This window comes from Triturus cristatus, chromosome 9 (genome assembly GCF_964204655.1).
Source record: "Triturus cristatus chromosome 9, aTriCri1.1, whole genome shotgun sequence".
Taxonomy (NCBI): domain Eukaryota; kingdom Metazoa; phylum Chordata; class Amphibia; order Caudata; family Salamandridae; genus Triturus; species Triturus cristatus.
Window position 1 is genome coordinate 559,419,473 of NC_140592.1, and position 23,738 is coordinate 559,443,210.

General features: G+C 46.9%; 1 protein-coding gene across 1 annotated transcript in view; it reads left to right on the top strand.

Annotated features, from left to right (window-relative positions):
* VASP (vasodilator stimulated phosphoprotein) overlaps positions 1 to 23,738 on the top strand; it is a 1,088,669-nt gene that overhangs the window by 103,758 nt on the left and 961,173 nt on the right. Inside the window, exon 2 of the mRNA XM_085625566.1 lies at positions 5,690 to 5,861. Coding sequence (XP_085481692.1) covers positions 5,690 to 5,861 — 172 coding nt within the window. The remainder of the gene's footprint in view (positions 1 to 5,689; positions 5,862 to 23,738) is intronic.

A 23,738-nucleotide genomic window follows, 5' to 3' on the forward strand; every position in this document is an offset into this window, starting at 1 on the left:
CAATCCCCTGAGGCTGCGGCTGAACTGGGACCCCGGCCGCCCCCCTGTCCCCACCTGGCGTCTCCAACCGGCTGCACTGGAGGATCCGGAATTCCGTACATCCCTGGGGATGGCTATCCTGGAGTATTTTGAACTGAACGACGGGACGGCGAGTGACGTATTGGTGGAGTGGGATGCCCATAAAACGGCTATCAGGGGTCACTGCCTTGGTGCAATGTGGAACATACCAAAACACCTGGCGTTGTCACTTACTCGCCTCGAATTGCAATTACTCAAATACGAACGTGAGGGCGGAGGTCGCCACTCAGTCCATCTGGCGCGCCTTCGGACGCATCATGCAGAACTCATGGAGCGTCTGCGATGCCATAATTATACAGCCCACACGGCCCGCACGCATGCCAAAGCCGACACGGCGGGTTGCCTATTGGCTTGGCTGCTCAAGCAGGAGAGCACCCACGCCCCCATTGGGGCCATACGCACGCATCAGGGGCCACTGGTATACACGCAGTGTGAGATACACAAGGTGATGTCCGACCATTACGCGCAACTGTACAGATCCTTGGGGTGCTGCTCGGGCCCGAGATGGACTGATTCCTGGAGACTGTCCACTTGCCCACAGTTCCCGAAGACCACCAAGAGTTGCTTGACTTCCCCTCACTTTGGAGGAAATCGGGGAGGCGACCGGCTCCATGGCCTCTGGGAAGGCGCCGGAGCCGGATGGCCTCCCCGCTGGATACTATAGGGCCTACCGGGAGTCCCTAGTGTCGAAATTGCACACTCTTTACTCCACAGCTCTCGAGGAGCGCACCCTGCCCCCTTCAATGCATGAGGCCTACCTGGTGTCCCTGCTCAAACCAAACCGGGATCCCGAGAATCTGGGATCATACCGACCCCTGGCTCTGCTTAACGTGGATTATAAAATATTCGCCACGGTGTTGGCGGAGTACCTGGTGCCGGTAGTACCTGTGTTAGTACACAGTGATCAGAATGGCTTTGTAACTCACTGAACTTGCCGCGGTTCTTCATTGTGGCGTCAGATAGCATGCAGGGGTGGCCTAGGGAGGGTTGTCTTGTGCTGGACCTCAAAAAATCCTTTGATTGTCTGGAATGGGGCTACCTTGCGGCAGTGCTGATGCGCTATGGGCTGGGCCTGGGGTTTCTCCAGATGGTCGCACTCCTGCACAAGAATCCCACAGTGAGGGTGAAAACTGGGCCCTATATTTCTGAAGCAATGCCAATTTGCAGGGGGCACCAGGCAGGGGTGCCTGCTCTCGCCCCTCCTGTTTGCGCTGGCAATTGAGCCCCTAGCTGCGGCTCTGCGTACGACACTTGGAGATGGTATCTCCTTGGGGGACGCGACGCCGCATCCGGTGTCACTATGCGGACAACCTCTTGGTCTGCGTAAGAGATGTGAGTAACATCCCGGCCAAGCTGGAGCACATATTGCTCGACTTCGCCGCTCTCTCGGGCCTTAGGGTGAACGCCACCAAGTCCTGCCTCTATGCGTTCGGTGGAGACATCCAGGACCCGGGCTAAATCCTGGACGGCGTGTGTGTACAGTGGAAAGCGGACACTTTCTGTTACTTAGGAGTTCAGATATATCGCCAACCGGCGGACCTCATTGAGGGCAACCTGGGCACGGCTGTAACAGCAATTAAGTCCCAAATACGATTTTGGAACACGCTCCCACTAACAGTCACTGGCAGGGTAGCCTGTACTACTTTGCCAACCTACCAGTATATATCCCGGCGGCCTTCTTCACCACACTCACTCAGTCACTCCGGGATTTCCTCTGGGGTAGTGCGCGTCACAGGGTAGCGTTGCCCAAATTGTACTTGCCCACCGACCAGGGAGGCCTGGCTGCGCCGTGCTTTGAACATTATCTGGCAGCGCAACTACAATGGATAGCCCGCTGGCTAGCAGACAAAGGCCGCGACGACACCGCGACCATAGCACCTCCCCTCTCTCTAGCTGACATTACCAAACTCTTTCACCCTGCCACGAAAGCCCCAAAGCCGACGCCACTCCTCATGGTGGTGGCCTACATATGCTACCGCCGCAGTCTATACCTTACCAGAACTCTGGTCCCCTACACACCGGCCATACCACTGGAGGGCTCCCCCAGCGGGCTGGGGGCGCTCACATCTTCTGAGCTTGTGGAGTGGCACCAAGCGGACATACAGACCCTGGGAGACCTCTATCGGGACGGCAACCTCATGTCGTATGAATCCCTGGTTGACGAGGCGGGGCTACCACCTGGGCATTTCCTCAGACACCGTTCCCTGATTGCGACACTGACCGCTAGCTGGGGGGACATGAAGGAGGAACCGAGCCAACACCTTATCATGCAGTATCTCCATGTTATGGGGAGAGGTAGGCACTTGATTCGGTGGTTTGCGGCATTCCTCCGCACACACGCACCGATTAGCCTGGAACCACTCCGCCGCAAATGGGAAACAGACCTAGCGCGGCCACTAGGGTATGTGGCAAGTTGCTACAGAGTCCAACGCGCATACCCAGAAACGTGCGATTCCGCCAAATACAGCTGTTTATACTTCACAGGGCATACCTTACACCCGAAACGATCAACATGTACTTTAACTGCACAGATACGGTCTGCCCTCGCTGCGCGGAGTTGGGAGAGTGGTTAGTACACATGCTGTGGAGTTGCCACAAGCTACACCCCTACTGGGAGGCAATTCAAGAGGCGCTGCATACGTGAACGGGCCGTACCATACCATTTGAATGGCCCGTTTACCTGCTGCACCTCTTTCGCAAAACGCCGTCCACGAAAGTTACCTCCCGCTTCCTCGACTTGGGGCTGGTGGTGGCTAAATGACTACTCACTAAACGTTGGAAGGCGCCAGACCCGCCGCACATACAGGCGTGGCGGTGTTCGCTCCAGGCGTGGGCCAAGGCGGAGGGAATAGCTCTCCTGAGAGAGCAAACACTAGGACTCCGGAAGACGCCTATTGCGACCCAATGGGAGGGTCTCTTACAGGTCTTGGTGCGGATCGGGGGGGGGGACACCGCGGGGGGACATCCCATACATGGGGGAGGCGCTCTCCTGTGGATTGCTGAATAGGCCACCAAGGATCAGTTGCTTGCCGCGTAGATGCCTGTGTACTATCTGACGCTCAGGATGGCTAGTGCTGGGCTGGGATGCCGGGGGTGGGGGGGCGGTGGGGAAACAATGCGGGATACACACTTAAATGTCGGACTATGCTGCTGTTCTTGGTTATTAGGGGTTTCTTGAGTTCTGCCCCTTTTACTGTTCTCTTTCTAACTTCTGTACATGCATGTATCCTGAAGACTCTGCGTAGACTCTGTGCACCATACCACTGGACCTATATCTCCAAAGCATGAAGCTGTTTATTGTATCACGGTTCAAATTGGCACTAAGCCATCACTGTATGTGGGTGGGGGGAGGGTTCCTGGTCCATGGTCATGCTCATCTGTTGTTGCCTAATATTTTACGGTATGGTCGATGTTATTTGATGACTTTTGCCTGTCTACAAGATGTAAATTCTGCAAAACAATAAACAGATTTATCAATAAAAAAAGAACTGCACACAAACACTCGTGCATGCAGTCATATATTCAAACACTTGGGGCAGGATTACCAAACATGCCAACGGGTCTCACTCTTATAGACACCATTTTTTTCTTTATCACATAAGAGAGCACCTTTAAATACTGCTGTAAAGGAAACTCTTGTTCGGTTTAATAGACTAACTTTTGCTCCATATATTGTACAAATCTAGCCACATATAGGATGCACATGACCGCTGACTTGCCTTAGTTCATTTACCGCATTGCCATCAGTGCAGGGGCAGAAATGTTTCTGAACTCATGTTTTAAAACTGTCACTATTAATAAAGGGGAAACATCCATGCCATGCCCGCATTAGAACGCAATGCTTTTACAACTCAGCTAATACAACGCAAATTCCATTGCAACGCATGCCATTGCAACACATATGCCTCACTGACCAGCACCTTCCCTGAGATAAGCACCCTGCGGTGTTGGAAAAGTAATTTACGCTGTAATGGTACATGCGTTGTAATGGCTTGCGTTGTAATAGCATGTGGTGTAATGGGAGTTGCGTAGTAAGAACCGCGTTGTAATGTCGTACATCCTAAATACGTACATAACTGAAGCATGAAGTAGCAGCACACTCATTTGCTATAAGCAAATTTTACATTGAAATGCCCACAGAATTTTCCACCGACATGTGGTTTTAAAACAATATTGTGTACAGTGTCTGGAAATCGAGTTTCTGCAAATATGATAACTGCAAATCACCAAGTAATGTGTTGTAATTTGTTTTGCTCCTGTGTAAATCTTTGTTTGCATCACACTTCTGAATTACTATTCATTTCCAAGCTGTTTAAATATTTAGTTAGGAAAAAAACTGACATTTTACAGCCTTTTGTTTCACAATTATTTTCAGATAACTCTCTTGACAAAAAGCACTAACTATAGTAAGAGAAAGAAAAATAAAAAATGTTTTGCAGGAACAGATAAGCAACAATTAGTAAAACGAGAAACTGACATTTGACCTTGAACAGACAGCAAATGTGTCAAGACAAAAACAAGATTTAAAGGCGTCTTTATTGCTTATTTACTTTCCGAATGAACAGAACACCTGTTCCTTTCAGTTTAAATTAACTGGCCAGCAAGGTCGAGTAAATGCTAGAAATGGCTCGCGAGTGGTCGAGTGGATTGTTCAAGGCCTGCTCAGTGTTATCCCTCAAACTGCCCACAACCCTCAAAACAACTTCATCACTTGCCTCTCGCCATATACCATTTTATCAACACCCTAGCTTACATTGTAGCTGAGGGGGAAATTAATGTTACCCTTTTCTTTCATTATCCAACTTCTGATCTCTGGGAAGTGTTATCTTCTCTGCCCTCTCCCTGCGCCAGTCCTGCAAACTAAAGCATCACCTGTTAGCAGGCTGCTGACACCACTCTTTCCCCAGCTTCCTTCAGAGCTCAGAAGCGCACTTTCCATTCCCTTCGAAGATGGCACCTATCCTCACAGTCCCATCTCATGTCCCTGTGTGCTGCCCCACGGGCCCACCAGCACATGCTGCCCTCCATCCTGCTATGTTCTGCTTTCCTGTCCCGTAACCATACCACCCCCACAGCTGAAACCTGTCTGCACATCGAACATCTTTCTCCATAAGCCTGGAGCTGATGATCGTTCCTCTTTCTCACCTCCTCCTGAAGGCAATACACTTCTCCAGCTCTTCTTAACACGATTCAATCCTTGGGCCCCATACAGGCCACCCCTGGATACATTTTTTAAACCTTATGGTGCGCATGGAAGAGGCAAAACATATAGACTTCACCCTCCAAATGCCTGGACTTAAAGTTTCTAACCAGACCCCACTGGCCACGAACCAGTCTCCATTTTTCCTTCCACATTGAAGCCAGAACCTGCCCAAAATGCCAGAGTGATTAACTTGATGCCTTCATGTCTCTCCATGTCACTACACTGTGAATGTTTGAGCATGGCTCTCTGATTAATTTGGCGAATGTTATTTGCCGTTCTGGGTTTTATGCATTGGGCTTTTCTCACAGCCAGCAGGGGCAATGGCATGAGTCTTGTGCTGGTTGATAATATGTTGATTAACGAGTCTCATGTTTGCTTAATTGTATTCTTATGTTTCCCTTCTGCTAGTGAGACGGTTATTTGCACTTCCCGGGCTACGGTGATGCAGTATGATGATGGCAACAAAAAATGGGTACCTGCTGGTACAGGGCCACAAGCCTTCAGCCGTGTGCAGATCTTCCACAACCCTGTCACCAATGCCTTCCGGGTGGTAGGTCGAAAAGTGCAACCTGACCAACAGGTAACCTACAATGCCATAAGATGTTTGGGTTGTATCATAGTACCATATTCTACACCCACATTTATTGAAACGGGTGTTTACTAGTTGCTTCTAATGGTAGATTCGTCATCTTTAGAATATTCCCAGGCATCAGATTGGATCAAGAGATTCTTTTTTTCAGCACTGCTCCTTGTGTGCAACTATATGGTTCGACAGTGACTTCACACAACTCCAGAAGTGATGGACCAGAGCCATCCAGAAGCACCACCCCTGGACACTATCAGAAGTTATTTCTTTCTGCATATGAATAGGTCCTGTTTGAAACAGAAGTCCTGCTTCAAGTCACAGGGCCATTCTCGATCATTAGCTAAGACCCTTTCAAGCTCAAACTCTTCCTGTCACTCAAAGTTGCAAGAACATTATGGGAAGAAAGTGTCTGATGTCATCGGCCTCTGAACAGGTGTTGGAATGCTGGGAAATATCTGGGCTGTCATCTACCCCACAGCAGAGAGCGGCCTTCAAGAAGGCCATGCCTCACTTTTCCCTCCAAGCCTATGTCATGTGATGAAAATACTGAGGACCGACCTGTGGTTATGCAACCAGAACTAGTGCATCAGACTTGTGCAACTAGACCTTCAGCATCAGACTCTCCTTCACTTTGATGGCAGTACTATCAGATGATAGAGGCTCTCTTTGGCTCCAGTGCTGAACAGGGCATATCCAGTGTCCCTCACAACACTGATCATGACAAGCAGTTGGACAGTCTGATATCCCCACCCCACTTTAGTATAGCTGTATTTACCGTGGAAATTGCAAGTGTAGTAGATACCTCGCCAGATATAGAGCTGGACCTGTCTATTTGACGAAAGTGCCTCTTTTGCTGTACTACTGTGAAAAGCAGCAGACGTGTTAGACTTTCAGATGCCTCCTGTGTGAACCAAAGCCAATTTATAGACAAAAATTCTTCCACCATATCAGACTTCATCTGATCCACTGTTAACATTTAACAAGGCCCTTCAAGAACCTTTCATGATTTGTTCTACTCCATGTTCAGCCCTCCTGGTAAGAAAGCCTGTGGCTAGACTGCACAGACCAGCCCCTGATAACCATGACGTTTTGACGAAACATTCAGTACCTGAAAGCCTTGTGTTTCAGACATCCATAAATAGAGTTAATCTAAAGGCGTTTCATTGCAATCCCTAGGACAAGGAGTGGAAGAGTATTTGTGCCTTTGGAAAGAAAATGTTTCCTCAGCTCTTTATATGTGGTGTGTCTTCTGGGCAGGTACACCCATATCTTACGGGACATGGCCAGCAAGATCTTACCAGCTGCTCCAGAGGACCTCAGAAATTTGCTAGGCCCAAACAATCCAAAACCGACAGTACGCAGCAAAGTGTGTTGCTCGGAGGGCTGGAGAGCAAAGTCTGTAGAGGCTGTGCTATTAGCACCAGTGTAGTGCTTAGAAGGTACATCTGGATGCAGTCAAGGGTGTCTCAGGGGATGCCCAAGTATCCCCTGTGGCCATGCCCTTCAATCATCCTAAACTTCTGGGAGAGAGGCGGACTCTGCACTTGAGCGATTCAAAAATAGTCTAGCCACAGATCGGTCCTTGAGGAATTGTCCAGAGTCAGCAACTTCATGAGTGGTGTGGAAAGATTCTGTGTTTCAGAAGCCTATCTTACTGGCAATGCCAGCCTCCCAGCTGATGCATCAGCAAATGCAGTCCTTTCGTGACAGAGCACTTGGTGGCATCTGAGGCCTTTTCCACCAGCACGAACAGCTATCCTCCAAATCTTTCATCCCTACTCGAGCAGCTCCCAAACCACTTTGATTTGCCCTTCTAGACCAGACCAGCCTGCCAGCTGGCGGTATACAATATTTTCTCCCTGGCTGGAAATCCACCACGTACGGCTGACTGGTTCTCAGAAATTGTTCAAATGGACTACACCATGCCTTTCATTTCTTTCCTACTTATTTCCGCCCACATCAGAGCAATTTGTGTCACACTACCATGCAAGTTATACAAGGAGTCAATCTCCTGAAGGGCAAAATCGCCACCGATTAGGTGTCTAATTCAGAGAGGGGTGCTATTCATGCTACTTCTGTGTCCCGAGTAAGACAGAAGCCTCCAGTCTATACTGGATTTCCAGCCATTGAGTGCCTTTCTGAAGAACGACACATTCAAAATGCTGACTGTAACCCAGTTCCTCCCTGCTGTGGGTTCTGAGAACTGGATCCTTTCCCTGGGCATGCAGGACACGTATTTTCATGTACCAGCCCTGTAGTGTCACAGAAACACTTCCAGTTTGCGGTATTGCCAATTGACATCAGCACAGGCCCTCATGTGATCACAAAAGTGCTGACCATGATCGCTGCTGCTCTTCATATGTTGACTACTAGCTGCTCAAGGCGTGCTCACCACAGTCAGTCAACAGGCAACCTACCTGCAATGGCTGGGCTCTTGTCCTTTGGTTTTACATAAAGTAGCTGAAGTTCCACCTGTGCTCTATACAAAGGATTCTTCTCAAATGACTATCCTGGACACTGTGCCATTCAAGGACTTTCCACCACTGCTGCGAATCTGGTAGTTTCAAGATATATTTCGTGCTCAGTCTATGGTCTCTGAGAGGATGTTCTAGGCCTCTTGGGCTTCAGGCCTCTTGCATCCTTTGTGTCCCTTATACCACATCGCACTTGCGAACCTTGCAATGGAGCCTTAGGCTGCAATTAGCCCAGCATCAGAGGTTGCTTTTTGACGCTGGTCCAGATTTCACAAGAGACCACTAATGACCCCTCATGTGGTGGCATACTAATGCCAACATGACCTGCAACAGGCCCCTCTTGCTTCCCCATCCAGACTTCACGGTTGTGATCGATACATCACTGCTGGGTTAGGTTGTCACTTGTGGGACTAGCTCCACATTGACCTTTTGAAGCTTCAGATGATATGTTTGGCCTTGAAAGCCTTCCTACCAACCATTAAGGGAAGGCTGATACAAGCCTTATCTGCCAACACAACTGTCAAGTCGTATTACAACCAGCAGCGCAAATATCTAGCTAGTTCTCTGATCGATCATACAGTGTCAAAACTTTGGCACAATGGAGTTTGTGTGAGACAAATTTTGGGTCACTCACTTTCCTGAGGTGGCACAGAGCATCTTAGAAAGTGGTGGACAGATCTAGCAATCCACTGATCGAACATAAAGTGTCAAAGCTTCTACGCAGTGGAGTTTTCTCTAAAGAGGTCATTATGTCTGCGATGGGACACAGTTGTCCTGTATGCATAGCTTTCACTGCATTTTTTGTCTCGTTTTGAGGAAAGTCAGTACTGATCGGGCCAAAGTCATTTGTCGTGACTGGGCCAGGAGAGTGTGGTAACCGAAGCTTCTGAGCATTTACCCTCTGATCTGACTACCCTTTCCAGAGAAACTCCTTTCTTTGCAACAGTGGGGTGTCTTTTCAATAGAGGAGTGTCCTGCACCAAAATGCAGTTCAGTCTGGACTGTTCCCATGAGGCACAGGGTCAAGACTGATTTGCATATGGCAGGATCCAAACTGGGGTGGCGTAGTGGGCAAAAAAACGATGGATTTAACCCAGATCTCTTGACTGGGGGAGAATGTTTGAATCATTCAGCATTCCCTCTATCATTTGTTGCAGTTACACTTTTTGCCCTAAGTGGGACGGATATACCCAGACGTGGGTCCCTTGCTCACTGTGCCACTGGATTCAAGCTAGCTTGGCTGATGAAGGGTGACACACCCCGAAACCGGTCCCAGCATGCTTGTTTCCGGTCTGGCTTTGCAGTTCGGTCTGTACTGTTCCCATGAGGCACAGGGTCAAGACTGATTTGCATATGGCTGGGTCCAAACTGAGGTGGCGTAGTGGGTAAAAGAACAATGGATTTAACCTAGATCTCTTGACTGGGGGAGAATGTTTGAATCATTCAGCATTCCGTCCATCATTTGTTGCAGTTACAATGCCCCAAAATGCCCAAAGCCTAGACTTCTGTGCACAAAGATTGAGCGACATTAGATTCTTTTGACTTGCCGCCTGATGTTGTCCTTGTAACCAGATACCTGTCCATCTATGCGGGGTGCTGGGAGGTGTTTGTGGCTTGGTGTGGGGTTTGTCATCTAGACCCTATGCAGGCCAAACTCACTGATGTATTGTCTTTTTTGTCATTTGCCCAGCACAGCTTTGCAGTGGCACATTTGAGGGTACATTTATGGACTGTCAGCCTTTTTAGATTTGCTTGACCAACTCGCTCTTTAAATTACTGGTTGTGATATGTTTTCTTAAGAGTCTTAACACAAATGTTCCCTTCAAAACTTTGTCATGCCTCAGTGTACACATTTCTTAAGTTTGTACCGTTCAAACCTATACACGTTTGCTTGCCACACCTTCTGGAAAAAAAAGACCGCCTTTCTTATTGTCATCAGTTCTGCACACCACGTGAGCAAACTACAGGGACTTCAGTGGAACTCCCACCACTCTCTTCTCAGACAAATGTGTGCTCAAGAGTTGGTCTACCTTACAACCAAAGGTGGGGTCACTTTGCCATGTCAGTCACTCAATGAAATTGCTGATGTTTTTCGTTGTCCTTCATCTTTTGAAAGAGGAGGAAAGACTAATTATGAACAGGGTAGACAGGACGGCTTCGTCAGTCTCAGCCACTGTATTGGCGCGTAATTCCGAAATGCAAAGTTTTATTCACTGTATTTTAAGGAATAATTCTCATTGGCTCTAGTATGCCTAAATAAAAAGAGGCACTACCTGTGTGACCCCAAGAGAGCTTTGAGATTCTACATTAACTTTGCAAAAGCCTTTGTGGGGTTCAGTGGGAACAAGAAAGGGAAGATGTTGGAAAAAGAGAACTCTGTTCTTTTATGGCTGTTCTTGATAGCTGAATAAAGATAATGAAATGAGAACTCTGTCTAGGTGGATATTCTGCTGCACCAAATCTGCTAAGTGCTGGTTAAGAAGGAACCCCCAGAAAGCCTGTGGGCTCATTTAAAAAAAAAAAAAGTGTCAAGGCCGCTGTAACACCATTGGCATGGGGAGGAGGGGTCGAGTGCTTGTTTTGGATATCTGGCAGGCCCTATGAACTCCTCTACCTTTGAGAGTTACAGTTTTTGTATCTATTCTAATGCTAAGGAACCAGCAGTTTGAAGTATTCGTGAGAAGAACAACTTAATTACCTTCAGTAAAACTCTTTCTAGTGGGTACTTTATCTAATCGGATTCCTCACTGCCCTCCTACCTCCCTGCTCTGGAGCGGACACCTGTTTATTTTAATGAGGTCCCAAATTAGGTTTTGGCATGCTATCACCTGCAGTTTGTTCAAAGTGCACCACGTCGAAGGATGGGAAAGACTACAACACTCACACCAGAGCACAAGAATGCCTCTTATGTACAGAGTCACTGTCTCTTTAAGGACGGTGTAAAGTCACAGCAAAACTATATGGCGCCACCAAACTGCCCACGGAGAGCTATGCTGAAAAAATCTCCGTATCTAGCCCACATTTTATAAAGTGTCTACATTATTTAAAATTTAGGGTAGTCATAGCTGCAATTCTTCTTTTTTTTTTGCCTGCTTATGTATGACATTTCCTTGTATACACTGCGGCCTCTGTGTGACATTTCCATGCCTTTAGTTGTGACACTTCCAAGTCTTTAGTTGTGACACTTTATCACAAGTAGAGATCTGTCGAGATCTACTGTCCATTTTAGGGCTGACTTGACATGAAGCTGTTGTGGTTTCACCTCCTGTGATCAGCAGAAAGGGTTATAAGAAGCAGTACTGAGAATTGGGCTTTGGCTCTACTCACATGTTGATCTGGCGTCCTCCTGGATTTGATTGTACAGAAGATGTGCATAGAGTATGTTTAATACAGAAAGCCTGAGTTGGCTGTTGGCAATCCAATGATCTCTCTCAGGTGGGATTGTTAAATTTGCATTGTGATAATCTTTGTTATGCCCTTTTAGGATGAATTGTATATTGTAATTTAGTATGTAATTATGTGACTGATAGTCTTTTAACAAAGCACGTTCTCAATAGAGTGGTGCTGATTTGGTTATTTTTACAAACCACTGATAAAGGCTGTAGGTCTTATTGGTTCCTCATTTTGCCTTCGGTTGCAGGAGAGTACATTTTTCGCATTGGAAAACGTTGTGCTAGATGCCATGGGTCAGATTTTTTATTTTTTATTATGAAAGGTTGTGATAAATGCGGTGTGCCTCACCTGTCGTAATAAGCAGGTGTCCACTATTACATTGTATGAAATCCTTTAGGCTGGTATTTTAGCAGAACTCGCACAGCTTACTCTACTAGGAATGGTCATTGGTGTTGGGTACCCCCCCTGACAAACCCTTGGGCTAAAACATTTGCATTTCGATAATCTTGTTAGTTCATTTGAGGTTGAGTTTTTATTTTTTATTTGTTGTTTTTATTTTTTTTATTGTTTTCAGCGTAAAACCAAAAGCATACAACTCAAAAACACAATAAGGACTTGGACGGACAGTACAACTTATAAGATCAAATTTGCATATTAATACATTTATACTCTAAGGCAGAATTCGGACATTAAGGGAGCATCTCACGTAGAGTCCTATCGTCAAAACAAGCAGTATCTCCAGTGGTTACTAATCATAACTCTACTGACCAATGCAATATTGAGGGGGATGGGGGGGGGTTTGATTGGTGCATAAGAACTCGAGTAGTTTAAGCCAGCCTCCACCTATGTTAGATTCTATTGTCTATGTTCCTGCCTCTGGCAACAATGCCACCTCGGTGATGTTCTGTGACTCTGATGTTGTCCCATTAATGTTATTTAACAAGAAAGTTTGGTAAGGACCCCAGTAATTCCTTGGACTGCTTCTGGGGGTAGTAATTCATTGTACGTATCGGCTTGTGTGTTACAATATAATATATGTGTGCCAATCTGCTATTCGTGGAAGTAAGCCCCTCATCCATCGGAATGCCACCCTTCGTTTAACTAGTAGGAGGCAGATAGCCACCAACGGGCGCAGGGTCTTATTTACTGAGAGGTCCCATCATAGGAGCGCCATTTTAGGATCAGGTTCTAGATCTGCGCTAATAAGTCCCAACTCCCTGAACACCTTTTCCCAGTATGCATAAACTCCTGGGCATTGCCAGGCCAGATGCCAGAATCCTGCTCCTTCCAGTCCACATCTATGACAACTGGAGGACTCAGCTAGACCATAGTGGAACTGGCGTTCTGGGGTTCAATATGCCCTATGTAAAAATTTTAAATGTATGAGTCTGTGTCTTCCATTAAGAGAGACTGATCGGGTGCAGGAGCGGCAATAGGACCATTCTTTGTCACTTAGGGGAGCACCCAAGTCATGCTGCCACTCCAACCTCACCTTTAAGACTTCAGACTTACGCGTGTCTTGAAGGTTGATGTAAACTTTTGTGATTAACTTTGCAGGGTCTTCAATTTTAATAAGTGTGGAAGTGCCCCCATATTTTGTGGTTCCAATAGATCCTCCCCAATAAGGGCACACCAGGTCTGCCGGGCTTTATAGTAATGGAATAAAACTGTACCCCCTATCTGTTAGTCAGGTTATTGTAATGACTCCCAGGTCGCTAGCACCCCATCTTTAAAAGATTCTCCCATTGTGTGTATACCTATAGACTTTAATACCCGCCTTGCTCCCACTTCTTGGCCCAGTGGAAACCACAGGCACCACTGTAATGGCAGTTCTGGTGCATCTAGAAAGGCTCCCGCTTGCAAGTGTAGTTGTGTTTGCCATGCCTGTACAGTGACTGCAATGGAGTCGAACTCGTAATTTCCTGGATGCAGAAGCGTGAGAGGGTCCGCTGCATTTCTTTCTATGTACAAGAAGGGCAGATCATGTGGCCCATGTATCCAATAGTGCACAAAAACACTGTTTGCGGCCCTATAGTATTTCTCCAGATCAGGGGCCCCCAATCCACCCAAGTGTATGGCAGAGTAAGTGAATTCCATCGTATGTGAGGCTTTTTACCGGCTCATGCTAACCTTATCAATTGTGTGCGCCAGCATTTAAGCAGTGCTTTGGTAGCAATATGGGTATTTTCTCAAATAAAAACAGGAATCTTGGCAATATGACCATCTTCATGATAGAGATTCTCCCCATCAACGAGAGCGGAAGCTTTATCCACGTATCTACATTATCTGTGAGCCTCTGTGTGGCCTTGCCATAAATTTCCAGTAGGACTATTGCAGGATCTGTGTGGAATTGGATGCCCAGGTAACGCACCGATTCTTTGGTCCAACGCAGAGGGAACTCCATGACCGGTTCCACTGTGCAGGGAGTGAGGGGAAATATAATAGACTTATCCCAATTTATACGTAACCCTGAATGACCACCAAATTGTACTAATTCATGTAAGATTGGTGATAGAGGCACCTCCGGTTCACGTATATATAATAACGTGTCATCTGCGTGTGCTGAAATATTCAGCGTGTACTCTGGGAAACTCAGACCTCTGTGAGCGTGATACTCACGGATTGCCCAAGCAAGGGGTTCCGCAACAATGCATACAATAGTGGGTATAGGGGGCAGCCCTGTCTTGTCCCCCGGGTGATGTTGAATGGTTGAGATACTTCATTCCAATCCTCACTCTGGCTGTGGGTAAGGTATATAATACTGATACCAGACGGAGATGCATGTCTCCAACTCCTATCTTGCGCAAGACCCCGAACATGAAGCCCCACTCGACCGAGTCGAACACTTTTTCAGCATCCAAGAAGACTGCTGCCACCTTAATATTGGGGTTTAGTCTCTGCACTACGCCAAATAGGCTCCTCAAATTTTGAGATAAATTGCAACTAGGTACAAACCCTGCCTGTTCTGGACTGATAATTCTCGGGAGCAGTAAGGCTAGTCCATTGGCTAAGATTTTAGCGTACAGTTTAGTATCTACATTAAGCAGAGATAAGGACCTATATGATGAAAAATTGGCAGGTGGTTTACCAGGCTTTAATAACGCGACAATGACTGCTTCGCGCAAGGAGGGAAGCATAATGCCTGCCTCTGCCATCTTCTCATAAAGCGTCTTGAGATGGGGAACCAATAGGTCTTGAAATTATTTATAAAAGGCGACAGTTAGCCTGTCCGGTCCTGGAGCTTTCCCGGATGCCATCCCCCTTAACGCCCCTCGTATTTCATCAGAGTTTAAAGGAGCCATCAAATGTTCCCTATGTTCCGCCGCCAGCCATGGCTTTTTAATATACGAAAGATATTCCTCTCGTGCTTCAGTACTGGAAGGGTTTTGAGAAGTGTATAACCTCTTATAGTTTGCGTGGAAGTGGGTTGCTATGTCCCTTGTTTTATGCAATGTATTGTCATAGTCGTCCCTCATGCCTACCATGGTATCCAATTCCTTCTTCGGCCTTAGAATCCCTGCTAGTGTGGCACCTGATCTCTCACGCTCTCCGTAGCATTGTGCCGATGCGTATTTACCCATATGTTTAATTTTGTCATTGGCTGTGCTGTATCTAGATGTTCTACCAGTTTCTGCTTGAGGTGAGCGATGTTTTGTACGTGTTTTCCCCCATCTCCTGTGACTCTGAGTGACCAATTTCCTGTTTTAGAGAGTTTAGTCTACCTTCTATGGAACGTAACACACCTGCATGGGTGGATATCACCACTCCTCTGATGAACACTTTGAATGTTCCCCACAGCGTGGTAAATGAGGTCACTGACCAAATACTTTCAGGGAAAAAGTTCTTTATAGCGGTGGCTAACCCTTCTTTAAAAACAGTGTGGAGTAGCGAATAAGTTGTGAAACGCCATGTAAACGCTGGAATGCTCGGTGCCCCGTACCTCAAGGCTAGTTGGACGGAGGAATGATCAGAGCACGTGCGCGGTAAATGCGTGCATGTCGCGACCCTGAAACTCAGTCCCCCAGACAGTAGCCAGTAGTCTATTCGAGTGCGAGTGTCGTGCACCGAGGAGTGGTGTGTGTAGCCTCTCCCATCTGGGGATATATTTCTCCAAATATCTATGAGACCATCTGATTGCATTATGTCTTGGATGGCTTTGGCAACCGCTGCTGGATGTCTGGGTGGGCCCTGGATCTCAACCCCAGATTTGTGGGATCCCCTTCCATTGTACCAACCTGGCAGCTAACGAAGAATAAAATTGTGGGTCATCATAATTGGGGCCATATATACCTACTAGGAGGAATTGCAGGTCCCCACGTTTGCATATAGCTACGACATAACTACCTTGTGGATCCTGGAGTATGCCCGTCATTTCCACTCCAGCCTTTTTATTCACCCAGATCAGTACCCCTCTGGCGTTTGATGTAAAATCTGCAGAATAGCATACCTTGTGTAATTTGCGGTATACTGCCTCGCTATGATCGGGAGCGAGATTTCTCTTGTGTAACGGCAATTGCCACAGAATGTCTTTTTAAATAGGCGCCCACCCTTCTGATCTTTCTGTTATCATTTAAGCCATGAACATTCCAGGTCAGGAGCTGAAGGACTTGTGTATTCTCACTCATTGTAGTCATTCATTTGAGACCATTTCTGACAATTTTCCCTTGCCTACGATATATGCCATGTGTGATCTCAGTTACAATTTTCGTACAATACTCTCATCCAGCCTAATAAAACAACCATTCCCTCACACACCTCGAAAATCCCCAACTATCTGATCTCCCTACTCCCCCCTCCCCTATCTAAAAAAACTAACCCTAACTCGAGGACAAATAAGATGAAAGGTGTAATACACTTGGGGGCAGATGTGGCCATCTTGTTGATTTCCCAATACCACTTTAATAGTTCCCATTATATCATTAGTCTGTAAATTCACTGTGTCTCCGAGGTGTAACAAGTTGCAACCAATGTACCTAATGCACCCTCAAATATCTCGGTCAAGGCGCCCCAGTGCATCAGCAAGAGTTCACACACATGTTCAGCTTGCGCTCTGGCCCCTCAATAGTAACAGTTGGTGATCTCTAGTGAGGTATCATAAAGTACTTAGTGCTTTGTCTATGAACTCACTACGTTACCATACTTCGTCTTATCTTGAAGCTGCCCTGGTGGTCACTCCTCTGTGTCTTGATCTGCCCAGGCATGTGAGGAGCTCTCCAGGTGCACAGGTGAGTGGCTCGGCGATCCCTGACGTATGCGACGTAATTCCTTCTCTGTGATGAATCGTAGTACTGTCTTGGGATCGGTAAACAGGTTCACCTTACCGTCGGCATTGACCCTTAGTTTGGCGGGATATAGCATGCTGTACTCCAGATTGAGATTGCGCTGTTTTTTTCGCAGGTGTGAAGAGTTGTCGCGCCTCCTGCACCTGCATTTTAAAGTCGGGGAACAATGTTATTTCCATTCCTTCTTGTCGAAGTTCCCCCAGTTCTCTGGCCTTACGCAATGCAGAGTCACAATCCCTATACTTGAGGAGCCTGGCTATTATTGGTCGAGTAGCTGCGCCTGGTATTGGCTTGGACGCTAGAGATCGGTTGCCTCGTTCCACCACTAGTCTCTTGGAAAAGGTGTTCCGACCCATGAGATGGACCAGCAGTTTTTCTATGTATTGCTCCATATTGCCAACAATGGTGGACTCTGGTACTCCTAAAATGCGAATGTTATTACATCGCGATCTCGCTTCGAGATCTTCGGCCTTTGCTTACAGGGTTTGCAGGATCTTGTCCCTCTCCTTATCGGTCTCTGCTCTGGTGATATCCTCCATGTCCGATATTCGCTGTTCCGCTGCGTCAAGCCTGCCACCATGCTTGTCCAGACTTTCGGACATCCTGTCCATTCGAAACGACAGTGCATCTATTTTGCTGTCGATTTTAGATAGGCTCTGTTGGATGGCACGGAACGCTTGCTTCATATTCACTTCAGACCCAGAGTCAGGGTCATCTGGAGTGGAGTCTTGCTCCGGGGTCGTGGATTCCTTGGATCTGGGGATTCTCCACAGATCAAACTGAAGCTTGGGTTGCAATCTGTCCATCTTGCCCATGTTGCCAGTCTGTGCACCCTATGAGTGCTGGTGTAGCATGCCAGACTGACGGCTTGTAGAGCGTCCCAACAGGTCCTGGTATCAGCTGTCTACGGGGTTTTGTATGGACCGCAAATCTCAAGGGAGTTCTCTCTTACCGGCTCTTCCCTGCAGTTTAGCATAGGGCTGTGAAAGTCCCTGAGGCACTTGTGGCTGATTTCACCAGACTATTGTGCAACACCCAGAAAGTCCGCAATGTGCCTCTTTTGTGAGTTGGCTCTGCTTAGATGTCTCTCTGGGGTGGGACGAAGGAAGAGTGCCCCTCCTTGTAGCTCACCAGCGCAGGGCTTTATAAATGTCCCTCTGCAGCCGTCCCCCTCCATAGCATGTGTGAGCAGGGTACCTGTTTGCACTCAGGAGCCCCACAGCGCTCTTTCTCACAGTATCTCCTGGTACACGATGGCTCCGAGCCTCCCTGGTCAGCTGTCTCTCCACTTGCAGATCCGCGATCCCCAAGCCTGTTTAGGATATCCTGTCGCCCTGCTCTGGCGCAGTCACCCTCCTTATCCCCATGAACCAGCTTCGTTTCATGGAGCCCACCGCTCCTCTTACTCGAATCAAGCGAAGGCCTGGCGCAGGCTCGCGTAGCTCGGGGCCGCCTCGCACTGTGCCTCATGAGGTGCGTCACAACCTCGCCTGACTGTTTGGCCGCATCGATCTTGGCCACGAGTATCTCTCCTTGCAGCGCTCCGCTTCTGCTGCGTTTTCTGTCCTTGGAGGCTCTTTTCCTTTCGGGTGATGTGGAGGTTAAGGACGGATATTTGGTGGCGTTAGGGAGAGCTACCCTAGATAGCAGCCATCTTAGGATTAGGCAAGCTCTGCCCCCCCATCTGAGGTAGAGTTGCATATTTTAGCAACTGTTATTTTGGGCATAGTTGTAATTTTATAACTGAATTTCTGTTGGTCGCTTTCTCAAAGCTTATGCGCAGTACAACAGGCCTGACTTGTTTATGGTGACAGAACAATGATGTGTATAGATCTGATTGGTTCATTGGGAATAGCTATGTCAGATGTGTATGTCAGATCTTTTAACTATACAAAGTTACTGCAAAGACAGCAGAGATGTTTGGATGGAAAAGGTACCCTGCATGGCTCAGGAAAGCATGACCCTGTCTCGAGTTCCAACCAGTGAGCATTGTGTGTGTGTGTCTGTTTTCGCCGCGCTGGCCTGGATGTCCACAATAGATGAATGTTATTTTTCTTAGCATAGGTACTGCCAGCTCGCCAGGCTGTAGGAGGCAGCAAAAGATTCTAATGCAGGGGCAGGCTTTTTTTTTACTTGTCGCCTGTCAGGGAGACATACCTTCTGGCCTATCCCCTGTTTTAAATTGCTCAGTAAGTCTCCTGCAACTGGGTCTTCTATGGCATCCATGTAGGAAATCTGTATGAAATATGCAGGCACAGTAGCATGTGCATTGAGCAAGTGTGCTGCTTGTGACTGGCCACCCTAGAATCCATCTTTATTTCCTGAACTACAAAGTGGTACTTAAAATGTAGGTTGGAGGGAAGCCCAGGCAGCAGTATAAATCTTCCCAAGCAATCCTGAGTTTCTTTGCAGTGAAGCAGGCTGATGGGAGGGGAGGATCTAGAGGCAGAAGGTCTTTTTGAAGTGTAGTGTAATCCCCCTAACTCTCCTGCCCTCATTGTTCACTTGATTTGTTCCCCAAACAGGTTGAATGGTTATGTGTGAAACCTTTCACCTTTCTTTTAGGCCACCCAAATCCATCCCACCATCCCGCTCTCACATTACGATCAAGACAGTGGCTGGGCAATGCTAGGAGGAATACTTACGATTCAGGAACTTCCTTAAACTGTTCCCAGAGTTGTGGTATACTCAAGCGTTGTCTCCAAAGTTGGTATAAGTATTGGGCAGAAACTACCAACCAGCGTGCTAAGATTTCTCTACCAGATCACTTGGGTCCCATGTAAGTGATAAATGAGAAACTCCTCAGTTCTCGAGGGTTGGGGTTGTTCTTCCAACTCCCCTGATAAAGTTCGGTAACCGAGAAATACATGTTCTACAGGTCTGCCTTGAGAAGCTGCCCGAGGCTTCCCATGAGGGAATAGTGTATGGGTCCAATGTAGAACCACCATTAAAGACCTACCTGAATCCCAGCAGTACTGGGGCAGCGCGGCCTTCAACATGACTGTATGGTCAGGCAGGCACACTTGATGCACAGACATATATCCTACAGCATATGCTGCATTGGGGCAGAGTCTAGGTGAGCCATGCATGACCACACACCACAAGTAACAATGCTAAAAAGAGCAGACTGATCCACCCAGGATTATGAAGACTAAGGCACAGTTCAAGAGAACAACTTTGAGGTAACTGTGACTAGAGAAATTGATTTAATGTTCTGGTTTGTTGAAGGGTGGGGGGGGGGGGTCTCAAAGTTGGGCCTCAAAGACCTGTACCAAACATCATGCAGTAAATGTCCCATTATTAATTGTGAGCCACATTTTGTCTTTCCCCTAATATCTTATGTATTGTATGACTTAAGTACTTTTTCTCTTTGAGTAAAAGTTCTGGCTGGACATTTATGTATTGATTACTAATTGAGATTTCATTGTTTCTACCCCACTCTGTCTCTCTGAGTAAACATTGGCTTACTCACCTTTGCTACTCTGAGAGTCAAGCCCTAAAGTGGAGTGCTTGGTGCTCATTAATGGGCTCAATAGTAAGGTAAAGCACCAGTGGCAAAAGGCCCAAGTTTGACACCAGTAACACCTAACTGTCCTACGACTACTGAAAGTTCACACTAGGGTTGACTGGTTTATTGTGAAAACACTTAATAATATTTCTGATGGATACTTCTAACTGCAGATTCCTCACCTTGTGGATACACCCAGACACCAGCCTGCATCCAGAGATGTTTCTCTCTAGTTCCCTAGTGTGCCGGTGGATGGCGTCATGCGGTTGTGCATTGGATCTGTCCCATAAGTGATGTTGGGGCCACACCTTAACCGCCACCTCCGCGCATCGTCGGTTCCTTTCCTTCCAACATGGATCTGCAGCATGCTCTATTGCTTTCGGTTTCTTGACAGTAAACCTTTTTCTCAAAATGTTATCCTGTAAAGGTTGCCACTAATGGATGTCCGTGACTGACCCGCACAAGGTCTGTCTCTCTTGTCTTGGCTCCTTTAACTGCTTGATTGTGCTTTAATTGCGCTCCAATAGAACCCAAATGCCACATGTGACTGTAAGGAAAAAATCAATGTCACAGAGCATCATGGGAAGTTTCTGAAGGCCTGATCCCAGCTGAAGTCAAGGACGCGGATGCATTCAGTCCCGAGGCTGCTCACAAGTCCAGTATTTATTCCATTCCAAATCTTTAGGTAAGTCTAAAAAAGAAGAAACATAAGTAAAATTATGATGCCCTCTCATCACGCTACACTTGTCAGGCGATGCCGCATGGATGTCAGGGTACCTCCAGATCTCCTTTGCCCACAGCAGAACTGACTCCCGCATTAGTCTTGATCCTTACGTTCCTGCACCAGCTGCATTAGCGCAGCAGATTAAGGCGTTCATAGAGGCCATTCTCTAGCTGCATATTCCTTACCTTTGAATTATCCCCAGACGCCAGACTGGATCCGGAAACTTTTCTACAGCAGTACCTCTGCACTTTGGTAGAGGGCGTCGAGTGACACCATAACATCGTCCACCGGATGTGATGTCAACAGAGTCCATATAAGCCTTCCCATGACACGCTGACGTCAGTTTCTTCCGATCAGCGCTTAAGCGTGGATTAGGAGAGCGGTACCTCTGGACATTTTTGTCCTGCCTCATCATTGTTGACGAAGCAGTGTGCTTTTCTCTGGATATCTTCGGGTCCTGTGAACTATGATGTCGATCTGTACCCTCATCCTATTTGCATGTGGTGTCTGGGTGCCCCCCTGCTCCATGTTTGATTAGTGTTTCTCCACACTAGATAGGGTGTTATTTCCTTCCACTCTATCTGATGCCCTTGTATCATAGCAAACTCAAAGGACGGGACATGGCTCTTTGCCTAGGGTGCACTGTCTGGTCCTGACCTAGGCGGTGTCCCTTCTTTCTCCCTTCAGACATTAGCAATTCTTGTGCTAGTACACTATACGCGGGCAAGAAGGGCTCCTGCTCTCCTCCCCTTTTCTCTTATACTCCTTACAGACATGCCTTGTACGTATCTTGACATGAGTGGCCTACTCACCGACCCTTTCTCTTCTATGCCTTTGCATAGCCTGTCTTAATCTCTTTCTGCCTTGCGCAAAGCTACTATTGCCCTTGACTTTTGGATTGGTGACGTTCCCCTGACACCTTCGATACCAACCCAGACATTTGGTTACATGCCTGGCTGTTCTTCATACATGCCTTCTGCCCCTTTTTGGGATTTGTAGCTATTTTTCACCTCCGTTTCTTCTCTAACATGGTTACCTTGACCACTCTCTCTGCGTTGATTAGTGCAGAGGTTGGTGTTTCCTTGAGATTCTTTCTGTGGAGTTTCCTTCACTTCTTGCTAGCGCAGATACTGTTTTGCCCCGGGAGGTGGGACGGGGTTTCCTTGGGATAAATATGATCTTGGGAGACTTCCGGATTCTCACTCACAATGTTACCTTGCTTGTTGGTCGTCACGGGTTGTTCTGTGCAAACAAGAACATATTTTGCTTTGGCCTCCATGCTTGTTAGGCCATAGGCACTGCCTCTCTATCTGTTACTTCAGTTAAATACATTGGTTCTTTAGACGGACTTTAACTTATGGCGGCGTCCAGGATGTGTAAAGCAACACTGAACTTATTGGACTGAACAGCTGCGAGAAATTGCTCAGCCTTGGAGGAGGCATTGTGATCTTGCCAGTCTGAGATCCCAAGCAAAGAGTCAACCACAGCTGAGTACATAGCAACAAAAGGAACAACCGATGCATTCCTTTCAACCCACCGTGTCTCACATAAACCACTTAATAGTTTATTTTTTGTATCTGGCAAAGTAGCAAATTTCGCCTTTAGGATAGCCATCCTTTTTGCAGAGCCTCTTATTAAACACTTAAAGTGTTGAAAGACAATTAACGATTTGACATATATCACATTTATGTCCTATCACAAGGTTCAGTGAATTACTTCCACAATGTACATAAAATGCCTTTGGCACACGCTCTGAAACTAGTGCCTGTGCACCTTTAACAGAATTTTTCATTGCAGCACATCCATTGTATGTTTGCCCACGCATACGATTAACATTCATGTTTCTAAAGAAGTGAGAATTCTCTTTCCAATTCTAACCCCTGTTCCAACCTGAAGCACTTTGGAGCCAAGGAATTGTTCATACACAGATGTACCTTCTATAAAACGAGTTATCGGAACTAGTTGCTCAATAGGGGCACTGTCAGTTGTCCCATCTGCTAAAATGGCAAAATATCTTGCAGTGTTTGCGCGTTCAACACCATTTCTCAACCAACCGAGATTATATCATTCTGAATCTTTCAACTTGTGTAAGTTGCATTGGAGGGACATGTTGCCAGATGACAGGCTAGAACTGCATCACCAGCTTGAAGTTGTAGGCGCAGGGCAGCACAGAAATTGCAATAATTCTCTTCAGGTTCCTTTGATGTAATAGGTTGTCCACTGTCTCTGTCCTCGAAGAGCAATATCTTGTTTGGCACAATGGAGTAATGATTCCATTATTGGCGCAGAAGATGTTTTCTGTTTACCAGAATAGTTTTCTTCCAGTTGCTCTGGATCATAGTTGTAACAGCAACATACTTATCTTAAAAAAAAAAAAAAAAAGAGAAGTTGGCTCCTGCTGTCATACTTTCTTTGTGATATATGGAGGAAGCATGGGAACGAAAATCACTTTGTGCATTTTTCTATTTTGTCAATGGCTGAAGCACTAAT